The 15,127-nt window shown below is 45.1% G+C and overlaps 1 protein-coding gene and 1 long non-coding RNA gene across 5 annotated transcripts in view; one reads left to right on the top strand and one right to left on the bottom strand.

The window, feature by feature from the left end:
- NFAT5 (nuclear factor of activated T cells 5) overlaps window positions 1-14,705 on the bottom strand; it is a 162,069-nt gene extending 147,364 nt beyond the window's left edge. Inside the window, exon 1 of one of the 4 annotated variants that reach the window (XM_043495159.1) lies at window positions 12,418-14,705. Coding sequence is in view for 1 of the 4 variants with exons in the window: in XM_038368777.2 (XP_038224705.1) it covers window positions 5,321-5,393 (73 nt within the window). In the remaining 3 variants the exon portion in view is untranslated. Of the gene's footprint in view, window positions 1-5,007; window positions 5,717-6,214; window positions 6,289-12,417 lie in introns of those variants that run through there. The other 3 variants (XM_043495160.1, XM_038368777.2, XM_043495158.1) reach the window with 3 other exon arrangements.
- LOC122456326 overlaps window positions 9,655-15,127 on the top strand; it is a 28,450-nt gene continuing 22,977 nt past the window's right edge. The window contains exons 1-2 of the long non-coding RNA XR_006275188.1: window positions 9,655-10,345; window positions 14,933-15,046. This is a non-coding gene — a long non-coding RNA (uncharacterized LOC122456326). The remainder of the gene's footprint in view (window positions 10,346-14,932; window positions 15,047-15,127) is intronic.

Genomic DNA, 15,127 nt, shown 5'->3' with positions numbered 1-15,127 from the left:
TACCACCAGCGGGGGAGAGGGGGGGAGGAGGAAAACCTTTCATGGTGACAAGCAAGGTAGGCTATTTCCAGCAGTTAACAAGAACATCTGAGGAACAGTGGGGTGGGGGGGGAGAAATAACATGGGGAAATAGTTTTACTTTGTGTAATGACTCATCCATTCCCGGTCTCTATTCAAGCCTAAATTAATTGTATCCAGTTTGCAAATTAATTCCAATTCAGCAGTCTCTCGTTGGAGTCTGTTTTTGAAGCTTTTTTGTTGAAGGATAGCCACCCTTAGGTCTGTGATCGAGTGACCAGAGAGATTGAAGTGTTCTCCAACTGGTTTTTGAATGTTATAATTCTTGACGTCTGATTTGTGTCCATTCATTCTTTTACGTAGAGACTGTCCAGTTTGACCAATGTACATGGCAGAGGGGCATTGCTGGCACATGATGGCATATATCACATTGGTAGATGTGCAGGTGAACGAGCCTCTGATAGCGTGGCTGATGTGATTAGGCCCTATGATGGTGTCCCCTGAATAGATATGTGGGCAGAGTTGGCAACGGGCTTTGTTGCAAGGATAGGTTCCTGGGTTAGTGGTTCTGTTGTGTGGTTGCTGGTGAGTATTTGCTTCAGGTTGGGGGGCTGTCTGTAAGCAAGGACTGGACTGTCTCCCAAGATCTGTGAGAGTGATGGCTCGTCCTTCAGGATAGGTTGTAGATCCTTGATGATGTGTTGGAGAGGTTTTAGTTGGGGGCTGAAGGTGATGGCTAGTGGCGTTCTGTTGTTTTCTTTGTTGGGCCTGTCCTGTAGTAGGTGACTTCTGGGTACTCTTCTGGCTCTGTCAATCTGTTTCTTCACTTCAGCAGGTGAGTATTGTAGTTGTAGGAATGCATGATAGAGATCTTCTAGGTGTTTGTCTCTGTCTGAGAGGTTGGAGCAAATGCGGTTATATCGTAGAGCTTGGCTGTAGACAATGGATCGTGTGGTATGATCTGGATGAAAGCTAGAGGCATGTAGGTAGGAATAGCGGTCAGTAGGTTTCCAATATAGGGTGGTGTTTATGTGACCATCGCTTATTAGCACCGTAGTGTCCAGGAAGTGGATCTCTTGTGTAGACTGGTCCAGGCTGAGGTTGATGGTGGGATGGAAATTGTTGAAATCATGGTGGAATTCCTCACGGGCTTCTTTTCCATGGGTCCAGATGATGAAGATGTCATCAATGTAGCGCAAGTAGAGTAGAGATTGGTAGAGGGGCTCTGATCTGCATGATGACTACACTTCTCAACAACAGTATAGCAATTATATAAAATCCCATCCTTTCAATACTCCCTAGCCTGCCCACACACACACACACACACACACACACGTAGATGCCTCAATTTTTGGCCATTCTCACTGTGTCCAGAGTTTTTTTCCTAACTCTCAGTTTTTACTTTATGCACTAAATCACAAGAGGTTAGACAGAAGAAAAATACAAGGAATATAATATAATGATGGATGTTCTGATTTTCCACATAAACATTAGTACTTTTCTGTACCCACCTAACGGCCTCAAGGATAACAAGGGGCAATTACGTCCTCAGATTAATTATTCACAGTGTAGAAGTATTTTCTTTTATAGTTTTAAATGTGTTGCCTTTTAATTTAACTGAATGTCCCTTTGTTCTTATAGTATGATAAAGCATAAAAATGAAACCCTCATATCTTCTTTATATTATTGTTTTATAAACAGGGTTGATTAAGTTAGATCTAAGTGATTTAAATCACCAATTTTAATCATGATTTAAATCAGGAAGCAGAAATCTATACTTAAATAATCAATTTTATCACAATTTGCATTTGCACAAGTTATTTTTTAAAGATAGGTTAATTCTAATTGGATGGTAACCATTAAAACATGCTGATTTGCAATTAAATATAGTCTTTACACTAAATTTAGTGCTTCTTTTTTCTAACAAGAAGGATACACAATAGCTATACACATTTAAGCAGCATAGCTTAACTTTTTACTAAACGATTAATTTTTTTATTTGAGATTTTTGTCAAGTTGGATATGGACAGAAATTCAAATTCAATTAAAAACTACCTTAAGTGTGCTAGATCCATAAGAAAAAAGTCTGTCGAAACATATTTTTAGATACAAAACAACTGATTTATTAAACAGAAGGAGATATTATTTGTAGTTAGAAATTGGACTGATTGTTTCTGGTCACCATGGCCTTCAAGACTTGAAACATAGTGATTCTCATCCTCTCATACAAAGCATTTATTCAGCGATTGTAAGAGAAAGGAGCTTTCCTAATTTTTCAACTAGCAATTAGTTTCTTAACTTTGAATTAACTAGTTATTGACTTGAACAAGTTGAATAAACTGAAGTTAAGAAAATATTCTCTGCATCTGTGTTCAAGATACTCAGTGATTTCCATCACTTCAGTGGTCTGACTTTCTTTAAAACTTTGCAACAAACCTGTATTGCTTTTAATCAAATACAAAAAAATATTAGAATATAATAAATGTACACATTAATATAGGTTGTCAATTTCAAATATTTGTTTAAATAATCCTATATTAAATTTAAAGTTTGATTTGTATTTAAATCAATATTTCATCTACTCTGTTTTATAAACCTATATCACACCCAATCTTATTCATCTCTTGTACATTAAATAGCCCCATTCTTTTCAATGTTTACGCATACTTCTAGTCATCATTTCATCCATCTCAAGACCCTTTCAAGTTCTGTTCTCTTTTCAGAAATGATTACCAGAACTAACGGTGAAGGCATATCAATTACATTATGGAAGCCCACCAATCTATATATTGTATTTCAGTTGAAAACAGTTTTGCACTTCAAGCAGATTCAACCAGTTTGTTACATATAAAGAATATAATATATCCACTTGAAAATTATGGCACTTGAAGAACAAAACAAATATTCTGAGAATTTGTATTTTTTTTTAAAAGGCCCCTTTATAGGTTAAAGTTAAATTTAAGTGAGTCCTTTAAGAAATTTAGCAGCTTGTATCACACCATTTTGTCCTAAATTATCTTAATGAAGTAACAGAAACTTTGCAGCAGAGCATGGCAGCAAGGTTCCCCAAACAAATCAGCAGGATGCAGTTCAGAGAAGTTTATCAAAAAGAGTGCTAATAATTTATTCTACGTAATAAAAAAACAAGCTAAAGAACAACGACGACAATGGATACTTTTCCATAACATCAGTCCATTTACTCGTTCAAAGTACTCTATAAGTCTTGTAACTGGCCCAGTTTCCCCCATGTGACCCTTCCTCACCTGCCCTGCAACTTACTCTGCCTCTGGACCTAAGAGTTTTATAGAAGGCTTCTTTACCCAGAACCCTTTGCACAGTAGAAGGGAAGTCCCTCTCTGGGTGACTGACAGTTTGACTAGACAATCAGCTCTTTTCCCTCACTCCTGGTTCTATAAAGTCTTTATCCCACTATATTCTTCAAACCCCACCACGTGGAGGTGACTCAAGCCCCACTGGCACCTGCTCCCCCACTCTAGAAGTCAAACTACACCTATGCCCAAGGCCCCTGCCCCAGCCCCACCCCCCACCAGACCCTGGAGTTTTTATAGCATATCGAGGGGGGCCTCACAGAGAAAAAGGTTGAGAACCCCAGATAGGGCAACATAGCCTGTGAACTCTTTCAAAACGCCTGTCACCTGCTATTGTTCTCACTAGGATTGAGGCAAACTGGAATACATAGTTAAGGCATCCAAACAACCTGAACACCACCCTGTAGTGACACCGGGGGGGTGTGTGTGTGTGTGTGTGTGTGTGTGTGGGGCGGGGAATTAAAAGTCTAAAAATCATTTTAATCTAATCTGGTACTACAAACACTATTACCTACTAGTCACAATACTACGGTTACTGCATGGCACCACGACGAGTTAAAACTGTTTGAGTACCTTAACTGTGTATTTCCATACCTTAACATGTTTGAATTTCTTTTAAGTTTGGTCTTAGGCCTAAATTTCCTGGGTTTTTAACTTTTGTTTTGGGGATAACAAGATCATTGTGATGTTTTTGGCCTTTAAAAAAACTGGGTACTGGTTAAGGTACCTTAACTCCAGTTTAATAGTTTTTTTTTTGTTTTTTTGTTGTTTTTTTTTTGTTTTGTTTTTTACTTGGACATAATATATAGCAGCAAAATATGCTCAGTATTTTCTATCCCTTTATTATACATACAAAAGTTGTATTTTGCATCTCTCTGCTGCACAATGATCAGATATTTTATTAAGCTGCCCACAGCAACACCCAAATCTTTAATTTAAAAGTGAGTTTAGCAATCAATTATGTGTACATGTAGCTCAGATTATTCCTTCCACTGTACATTTCCTTATTACCATATGTTTGCCAACATGGACTTTCACGTGACATCAGGCTGCTCATTCACCTAGCACAGCTGGGACGTTCCATACATTCTTTCATCATCTTGACTATCCTAAGAGACTGTAGCATCTGAAAACTTTGGAAAAGGGAGCGAACAGGGAGGTGGCAAATCCCCAGTGAAAAGAGTAAATACTAGTCCCAGCTCAAACCGCTGGGTACCATAAACTCTCTTGCCATGTTGAAAATTAACCACGTATCTCAACTCTTTTTGTTTTTGACTCTGAGCCAGTGACAGAATTCCACCTCTTTCCCTGAAACGACTCCGTTTATTCAAGAACATTTCTTTCACTGATTTAGTCAACAGCTTTATGAAAATCCAAGGCAGCTGTGCTTCCATTCCCTCGCTCTCCATTGTTTTGTAGTCACAACCAAGACGCTCTGCCCGGGCCAGCATGTATCCAACATGTCAGCTCCAGCGCTGTTTCCACTCCCAGGCTGCGTGCCCTCCAGACACACTCCGGAATGGCAGGGGGAAGCCAGAGGCAACAGCCGAGCTGTGCCCCGCCAAGGGAGAGCGGCATTCGGCCCAGCCCCCCTGCCCCCGGGCCGGATCACAGAGCGGCTATCGCGGCGGGCCGCCTGCCGCGTCCCTTGCGCACCAACCTGTTGGGACACATTCTTGAGGATACCGCGTCCGCGCCAGGAATGCCGCCTGCGGAGCCCCGCTGCCCTCTCCGCGCCGAGCGGGGGCTGGGGCTTCCCCGGGATGCCAGCGCCCGCTCCCCGCGGCGGGCAGCCTCCTCCCCGCTCCGCACCTGGCCGGTCTCCCTGGGACGGGCCCGGCCGCCAAGCGAGGGCGCCGCGGGGCGAGCACCGGAGCCAGTTCTCGGCAGCCCCGCCGCTGCGCTGGGGCAAGCGGCGGCGGGTCCCGCGGGGCCGAGCGCGCCCGGAGCCCCGCCCCGCCCCCCGCACTCACCCTTGGAGTAGAGAGACTTGGGGGACTCGAGGTCGAGGTCGGCGCTGAGCAGAGAGATGAAGTCCGAGGGCATCGCAGCTTCGCGGCCCGGCAGGGGCAAGGGGGCCGCCGGGAGGAGGGGCGCTGCTGCCTCCGCCGCCCCGGCGTGGGGGGAGACACCGGGAGCCGAGGGGGCGCGCCGCGCTCACTGCGGGCCGGGCTAGGCCAGGGGCTTCACGCGCTGTCAGGATCGGGCGCCGCCGCCGCTGACAGGAATCCGGCTGCTGCCAACGGAACGATCCAGACCGCCCCCTCCGTTACTGCTCTGCGCATGCGCCAACCGACAGGGCTCCGGAGGGGTGGTGCACCTCGCGAATCACTGAGCGGGCGACTTGCGCACGCGCTCCGGAGGGGAGAGGAGGAAGGGGGAATAGGGATGGGAACAGCCGCAGGTCAGATATTGTGCGCATGCGTACACTGGCCCAGTCAGGCTTTACCCATTGTGACTCGCTAGTTTGTCATTCTGCGCATGTGCCTGACTGCCCACGGGCCCCTTGGGGAGGGGTCGCGCGCTCACACACCGGGCGGCCCGCGAGTGAGGTTCTACGCGTGCGCAGTTTCTGGGCGCGGTGGGGGGAAGTACTAACAGCGGGCGGGTAGCCGGGTCCGTCTGCCTGACGGAGGGAGGAAGAGAGAAGAGCCTCAGCTGAGCCCGGGCCGGAAAGAGCGAAGCGTCTAGAACAGTCGCCCCGTCTGCTGAGGGAGCGGGCCCGACCCACGCCACCGGCCAGACCAAGGGGGATCCTGAATGAGCAGGGGCCGTGCCGTGCCGCGCCGCGCCGCGCTCGGGGCCGTCCAGCGTGTGGCGGGGACAGATGGAGGATCCAGTCAGACCCTGGGGGGGGGGGATCTTACCTTGTGCCTCACGCAGACGTGGGGGGACACGGTGAATCTAGAGTTGCCAACTTTCTCGTCGCACAAAACCGAACGTGCCCGCCCCACCCATCCCCTGAGGTCCCGCCGCCCCGCTCACGACATTCTCCCCTCCCTCCGTGGCTCACTGCCCCCCACGCTCACTGGGCATGGGGGGCGGAGGGGAGGGCTCTGAGGTGGGGCCAGAGATGAGGAGTTCAGGGTATGGGAGGGGCCTCTGGGATGGGGCAGGAGGTTGGGGTATGGGCTTACCTCTGGCGGCTCCCAGTCAGCCACAGCCAGGGTGCTAAGGCAGCTTCTTGCCTGTCCTGGCACCGTGGACTGCACTGTACCCCAGAAGCACGTCTGGCTCCTAGGCAGAGGCCTGCAGATGGCTCTGCATGCTGCTCTCCCCCCCAAACACCACCCCGCCAGCTCCCATTGGCCAGAGTGCAGAGCTGGTGCTCAGGGCAGGGGTAGCATGCAGAGCCCCATGGTGCCCCCCCCCCCGCCTAGGAGTCAGACCTGCTGGCCACTTCCAGGGCACAACAGTGTCAGAACAGGTAGAGACTAGCCCGCCTTAGCTGGGCAACACTACTGACCGGACTTTTAACAGCCCAGTCCGCAGTGCTCATCAGAGCTGCCAGAGTCCCTTTTCCACCAGGTGTTCTGGTCGAAAGACAGACACCCGGTCACCCTAGATGAATCCCCTGGAACTTTGTTATCACTGTAGCCTGACAAGCATGAAGCAGCTCCTCTCTGACCCTGTGCAGCTCTGGGGCAGGTGTAGTGAATGCTAGTCAAATGGTCTCTGGTGAAGTAAGGCCCCTTTTTGTTGCACATTTGGCCACATTGACTAAACCATCCCTGATTGGGGAATGAAAGAGGTAAAAGCAGAACAAGAGAGGAATGCTAGCTGCTACCAGGCAAAGGTGAGAGAGGACCTGCATAGGTTTAGGCTGCAGGGATCTGTGTTCCTCTTCCTGTGCTATAGCTTTTCACCCTCAGGTACTGACCATAAGAGCTAATTTTCTCCCCCCCAGCAAGATTTTGAAGGAAATCACTCAAAGCTGATTGAAGAAGTTGGAGGAAAACCATTCCAGAGCTGTAGAAAAATGCCACATTTGCTGGAGTTTGAAGTTTATGTCTCTACTTCAGACCTGATTTCCTGTGATATGTTAGAACTTGTCATGGACTGGTTTCCCTTAAAATAGGGAAGGGTTGATAAGGTTTAGGTTAGAATGAAGAAGTTACTAATATTCAGCTTAATCTTTTTGTGCTCATCAAGTCAGTACAGTACCTATTATTCTGTCCATCAACTCTCTGTGAATGGCATCCCTTGTACCACAATCTACCACAGCGTTGTGTATCAGCCCATGTGCTGCTAGGTTTTTTCTTTAATTAAACAGGATGTTCCAGGCTTCAATTTCTTGAAGTGCTGAATCTGGTCCTAATGACAACCAGCCTCAGGACTCCTACTAAACAACTGCTCTGTGAGGGTAGATGCTACAAAGGCCCCAAAATTACTATTTGTTTTTAAAACTAACAATTTTGAGTATTCATTCTTTACAAAGATATCATATTTGGTCCTGCTCCATACAACTAGTTGGTATCTTATATCCCAAATAAATTATATGTACATAGGTACTAGTACAGGTATGGGTAAGAGAGCCCTTTCCTTGAAAGGTGAAAAAATGCAAGCGAATGAGTGACCTATCAAAGAAAAAGAAACACTGAAAAAAGAGGGGGTTGGAGACAGACAATAGGTTGTTCTTGCTATTGAGCCTTTTCTAAAATAAGTGTTTTCTGAGGCTTGTCTGCCTGCTGTATAAAGGGGAGCCAGAGCATTCAACTCCTTCACAGAGGACATAACCTAGATGGCATCACAAAGCTGATGAGAGTTTCTCACAACCATAATGTTGATATTATCCTTATCAATCATTTCAGGAAAGGGAAAAAGAAAAGCAGCAGCACCAAGGAGGTGGGGGGGAGTGTGCTGCACGCTTGGCAAAGAAAACCCCACTTCACGTTTGAGGATCTCACAGTGCTTTACGGAGATAAATTTACTCTCTAAATAATATCAGAATAGGGAAACTTCAGCACAGAGTTTAAATGACCTGTCTGGGATTTCACAAATTTGAGCTTAACAAGCAGCTAAGAGCATAAATACTTTTAGAAAAGGTATGAGAATTGGGGTGGGGGAACGACACTGCAATTGGCATCTGTGGAAGAGCACTAAGATGAGCAAAGAGGGAGTGAAAAATTCTTGGATCAAGGGCGCAAGAGAGACCACAGGATAGCATAAAGAAAAGGAGTACTTGTGGCACCTTAGAGACTAACAAATTTATTTGAGCATAAGCTTTCGTGAGCTACAGCTCACTTCATCGGATGCATTTGGTGGAAAATACAGAGGGGAGATTTATATACACACACAGAGAACATCAGACACACTGTAAAGAGAGTGATCACTTAAGATGAGCCATCACCAGCCGCAGAGGGGCGAAAAGGAGGAAAACCTTTCATGGTGACAAGCAAGGTAGGCTATTTCCAGCAGTTAACAAGAATATCTGAGGAACAGTGGCGGGTGGGATGGGGGGGGGGGGAGAAATAACATGGGGAAATAGTTTTACTTTGTGTAATGACTCATCCATTCCCAGTCTCTATTCAAGCCTAAGTTAATTGTATCCAGTTTGCAAATTAATTCCAATTCAGCAGTCTCTCGTTGGAGTCTGTTTTTGAAGCTTTTTTGTTGAAGGACAGCCACCCTCAGGTCTGTAATTGAGTGACCGGAGAGATTGAAGTGTTCTCCGATTGGTTTTTGAATGTTATAATTCTTGACGTCTGATTTGTGTCCATTTATTCTTTTACGTAGAGACTGTCCGGTTTGACCAATGTACATGGCAGAGGGGCATTGCTGGCACATGATGGCATATATCACATTGGTAGATGCGCAGGTGAACGAGCCTCTGATAGTGTGGCTGATGTGATTAGGCCCTATGATGGTGTCCCACTGTTTCTCAAATGTTCTTGTTAACTGCTGGAAATGGCCTACCTTGCTTGTCACCATGAAAGGTTTTCCTCCTCCCCCCTCCCCCCCCCCCGCTGGTGATAGCTCATCTTAAGTGATCGCTCTCCTTACAGTGTGTATGATAAAACCCATTGTTTCATGTTCTCTGTGTGTGTATATCAATCTCCCCTCTGTATTTTCCACCAAAAATGCATCCGATGAAGTGAGCTGTAGCTCACGAAAGCTTATGCTCAAATAAATTTGTTAGTCTCTAAGGTGCCACAAGTACTCCTTTTCTTTTTGCGAATACAGACTAACACGGCTGCTACTCTGAAACCTGTCAGGATAGCATAAGCAACTGCCCAGAAGTCAGAAATGACAAGTATAATTAAAACTAAGATTCCCAAGTTTTTTCCAGTGAAAAACTTCATTATGCCAAGAGCATGGTATCCTGGCAGATGCAAACTCTTCCTGGGTAAATTTTCTACTAAGAGGGAGAAAAACTATTGAGAAAGTAAATAACAGAAGTGTTGAAACTAATGACCAAAGTATACTTGAAATAAACACACTGAAGACTGAGTTCACAGAAGATAAGGATTTCAAGAAAGCAAATATTGGGGAATTAAGAAACTTAGTGAATAATAGGTGATGTAAAGTATTAAAATTCACCAATGTGAAAGAAGGCTGAGGAATCTCAAACTTCTTAATTGAGATTACAATTCCTCTGATGAAGAAGAAATATGAGAAAAAAAGGCAACAAGTGTGGATGCACAAGACACTGGGGTCCAAAGAAATGAGAACCTCCACTAGGAATGGAAAAGGGAACAAAAGAAGACTATACCATACAAAATTTCAAGGTAAAAGAAGAAAGCTGAGGGCAGCAAAACAAAAAAATACCATGAACTTCTTCATATTAAGAAGATATGTCTACACCAGGGGTTGGCAACCTTTGGGAAGTGGTGTGCCAAGTCTTCATTAATTTAAGGTTTCGCATGCCAGTAATAAATTTTACATTTACAGGGGCCCCCCCGACAGAACCCCAGACTGGCAGCGGACTGAGCGGAACCAGCGGCCAGGACATTGGCTGGCAGGGGGCTGGGCGGCTGGAACCCCAAACCAGCAGCGAGGTAAGCGGGGCTGGCAGCTGGTATCCCAGGCCAGCAGCAGGCTGAGTAGGGCCGAAGGCCAGGACCCCAGCTGGCAAGAGGCCGGCAGCCGGAACCCCAGACCAACTCACCCGCTGACAGTCTTGGGTTCCGCCGGTTCCTGCCACTCAGCCCGCTGCCAACCGGGGGTTCCGTTCACCCAGGCTGGCAGCAGGCTGAGCGGGCCGGCAGCTGAGACCCCAGCTGGCAAGGGGCCAGCAGCCGGAACTCCAGACCATCAGCGGGCTCAGCAGGGCAGCGGACAGAACCCCAGACTGGCGACAGGCTGAGCGGCTCAGCTGCTGGTCTGGGGTTCCATCTGCTGGCTCCTGCCAGCCAGGGTCCCAGCCTCCAGCCCCGCTCAGCCCACTGCCAGCCTGGGGTTCCATTCACCCAAGCAGGCAGCGGGCTGAGTAGGGCCGGTGGCCGGGACCCCGGCTGGCAGCAGCATGTCAGTAAAAATCGGCTCACATGCTGCCTTTGGCACGCATGCTGCAGGTTGCCAACCCCTGGTCTACAGTAAGGGCAGCCTATTGAATACAGACACTGCATGCCCAGCCAGCACAGGTATAAATAGCAGTAAGTCAGTGAGGCATTGCTGAGGTGAGTCAAGTACAGAAATGTCAGAACTCTAGGACGTATACCCCACACGGCTCGCCACATGCCAAAGAAGTGCCTCCCCTTTCTATGCTGCTATTTTTGCAATGTAGTGTTCTGCTGCTTCCTGGCTTCTGGAGCCTTTTCCTGCCACAGTGAAAGGCTCTGGCTGGGGGAGAGCAATGGGAGTTCCTGGAGCCTTCCCTGCTGCCAGAGCCTTTCACTGCCATGTGCAGCCACACACCACCATGTGGACACAGACTGCCCGTCATTGCTGCATGTAACTACATATATCCTGTATACTGCTGCAAGTGTGAACAAGGCTGAAGAGAATAAATGAAAAATAAAAATATTTTAAAAGGCATTTTAATGAGCACATCTAAAATGGTTGAGCTACTGAACTATTTCTCAAAATTCTATCTTTAAACAATGACTAGTATAGAAAAATAAACAACAGACTTCATGAATATAGTGTAAACCCCCCTTTCCTCCCTGTGTTACTTGGGAGCAGGCAACACTCTCCTGGGTGCCTGATACTGATGACAGTAAAGGAGATCCGGAGTATCCCAGTGATGATGTTGGATAGGTGGGAAACCTCTATCCACCCCTCTGCTGCAGTCCTTTTACTTGTAAAGGAAGTTAAAATTGGTGGTGCCTCCACTTAGCTGTACTCTGTACACACTCAATGGCGTGCCTTGGGAGCCTCCAGGAATAAATTTAAACTAATCCGTGCAATCGGTCTTACTCAAAAATACCAATTCTAAACAATATACACTTAGATTGGAGTTAGCACATCTTTACTTAACAATTTAAGAAAACATGATAACAGACTGAGATTAAATGTCACCACTAATTTAAATCAGCAGGGGGCAGTTCAATAAATCAATTAACAAATACAGTTTCCTGTAGTAAATGAAACTTATCTAGCTTGCATTTACACTGCCACCATTTACCCCACCTCTGAGTGAACGCTCCTCTGGATTTCAGAGGTCTAACTGCTTACATAGGTGCGCCTGAGGATCTTGAAGCTGGGGACAACACTCTTGGTCCAGTGAATCGGTCCAGGCAAGGCAACAAGAGGCAGGGCAATTCTAATTTGGAATCATTCCAAACTGCACAACCCCTCTGAAGATGGAAATTGTTTTAACCAGATGTCAGGAACCCTGGGTTTGGTTACGTAACAAGACCATTCCATCTCTTCTCAGACCCAGACAACTCCTTACAGTCTCTTCACTGGTTTCAGAGTAACAGCCGTTTTAGTCTGTATTCGCAAAAAAAAAAGGAGGACTTGTGGCACCTTAGAGACTAACAAATTTATTTGAGCATAAGCTTACGTGAGCTACAGCTCACTTCATCGGATGCATTCAGTGGAAAATACAGTGGGGAGATTTATATACAAAGAGAACTGCCTCCCTTCCTGGCAAGTACTTTCCCAAACAAAGGTGGTGGCTACTCACATTGCCTTCACTGGAGGCTCTCCTCAGTCAGTTCTGGGCACAGCAAGTCTCTGCCCTTGCTCTAGTGAAGCCACCAACAGCCTCTGAGGCTCCCTGCTTGGTCAAAGCCCCTGCAGGCTCTCAGCTGAGCTCCATCGAGCAATCTCAGCTCCTCTCCCAAAATGGAGCCCACTTCATGCTCTACCTGGCTGCATTCCCAGTAGAAGAGGAAGTTAGTTTCTCTCTCTCTCTCTCTCTCTCTCTCTCTCGTTCTCGTTCTCGTTCTCCCTCCCTCAAGGCATCATGGGAATTGTAGTCTCCAAGGCTGGATTGCAACACTCAGCATCTTCCCAACTTGAACGCTCCAATTAAATTCAGAGGCCTCTATAGTAAAGGGTGCCATCATTAACTGTCAATAAAAGCATGTAAGGAAAGACCTGGGAAAACTGACTATTCATTGAACTGTACAAATAAACAGGCCCAGAATCTCGGGGATCTATGAAGATTAATGAATTTATTGAGCCAGTGACAATTATTTTTATCAAATCTTGGAGGAGGAAGAAAATAGACAAATGCACTAACAATCTTAAAGAGGGAAATATAGAAGCAGTCCTTATACTTATCATCCATTAAAGCTGATTTCTAGGACTCAGGAAAAAAAACTGAACAAAAATAAAAATCTGCCAAACTAATATTATAGTGTTAGGCACCTTAGAAATGTATGTAATAATCTGTAAACACCTTGGTGACACAGAAATCAGGAAAAATATACAATCAAAACCATGCAAAACAAACCTGAGTGCTTTCAGTAATCAAAGTAACAAAATGAATGGACGTAGAGAACATAGACTATTGCTTCTATCTAGATTTAGGAAAAGAATTTAACTAAATTTACCTCTCAAAATTGTACTTGAAAAGGTAATTCAACATGTCTGGGGTGTAAGTACCGTCCCACAAACTGAAATACATCTGAAAATAGTCCATAAACAAATAACAATGAATGGCAATGTATCGCACTGGGGGAAGTGTCCAGAGAGGTGCTTCAAAGTATCTTTAAGACCTGGTTGCTTTAACTTTCTTTGACAGATTAATGAACTTGAAGAGGTAATAAATAATAGTCAGTTGGGAATAACAACTGCAAACAACAAGGAAGAAGTAATATCAAGGGATCGATAAAGATTAGAAAATGGGCAAGAAATAGTGCTGAGATTCAGTCTACAAAAGTAGAGCCCAATGCGTCAGAGAGAACTCATTCACAACACAAATCCACCAGGGAAGGAGATGTTTCAGAAGCCCTAACATGAGAACAGACCAATGGTGACAGTGGTTAGCAGATTAAATATGAACTTGCAATGGGCTGTTGTAGCAAAAATGTTGTTTTTTGTCTGCAGGTACAGTTATATCCTGGAACAGGGATATGAGAATACCTTGGCTCTCAGGAGCTCTGAAATAATGCATTTAGTTCTGATCACCTTTAGTGCTAGAAAGATTAAGCAATCTGAAAAGAATTCAGAGGAAAAAAATGTAGGGGCTGGAGACACTAATTTGTGAGAAGATTAAAAGAATGAAATAAGCATAGCTTGGCTAACCAGTTACTAAGGCTATGTCTACACTGTGAACTAGGGGTGTGATTCCCAGCTCCTGTACACAGCTCCTGTACACTTGATGACAGCTCTAGCTCTCATCAAGCAAGCACACTAGAAATAGTGTAGCCACAGTAGCACAGCCAATGTCGGACCACGTCAGACCATGTGACCTTGGGAAAACTGTTTCACATCGCTGTGCTTAATTTAGCCCCTCTGTAAAATGAATTGAATTGAATTACTTACATAGTTCATAAGAGTGTCAAGAAGTTTAATGTTTCTAAACTGCTGAGATCCTCAGGTAAAAGGAACTGTGAAAGTAGTATTAATGCAATTGTATTCGTTAATGATATCAGAAGATACTTTTGAAACTGCAATATTTAAAATTTTAGAGTTGTACTTAGTTAAAAGAAACACCCGTTAACTTCTACAGCACAATTTAGTTAATTTGGTTCTTCTCTTTACAAATACATATCTTTTTTATAATTGGATCTTTCTACTATCTGGTGATATGTTAACCCACATGTTGAATATTCCTCTCCTGATACACTTGCATGTTTGGGGTAAGTGAGACATTTCTGAGGGGAATTTTGCAAATCATAAGATCAACAACTAGGCTTCTGGACCCTGCATAGAAGAAAACAATGAACAAAACTATTCTGGCCTTTTGGGATGCCAGGCTTACTGGGAGCTACAGAACAACCTTGTTGCTTCATTCAAATCAGTGTATTTTCTAAGGTAGTCCTTTACACAGAATGAGCTCACACATACAGATACAAATTTTAAATCTCAGATATAAAATATACCTTCTGTATTAAGCAGATGTTAGAATGAAAGGATTCAGCAGACCCTAGATATCTCCAAATTTTCTTTTTTTTTATACTAAATTTTACACATTAGTACTTCATTTTTATTAGAATAATCCTTCTTAGTTTTCATTCACTCATGCCTAGGGGGAAGCTCTTCCAGTTCCTGGTAGTGAAGGAAGGAGGATACCAGCAACTGTTCCAGGAGAAACATGGAACTATGAGCGTGGGTCTTGGCCAGCAAATCAAGGAAGATCTACTGTAAGTACCTTTTCCCTTAGATTTTTTAAAATGTTAAGTCTGTGCCTGCTCTGGTACTGATCCAGAGTCTTAAATTTTCAG

This window comes from Dermochelys coriacea, chromosome 12 (assembly GCF_009764565.3).
Source record: "Dermochelys coriacea isolate rDerCor1 chromosome 12, rDerCor1.pri.v4, whole genome shotgun sequence".
Classification (NCBI taxonomy): domain Eukaryota; kingdom Metazoa; phylum Chordata; order Testudines; family Dermochelyidae; genus Dermochelys; species Dermochelys coriacea.
Note: the sequence above shows the minus strand (reverse complement) of the source record. Positions and strands in the feature narration are given on the sequence as shown.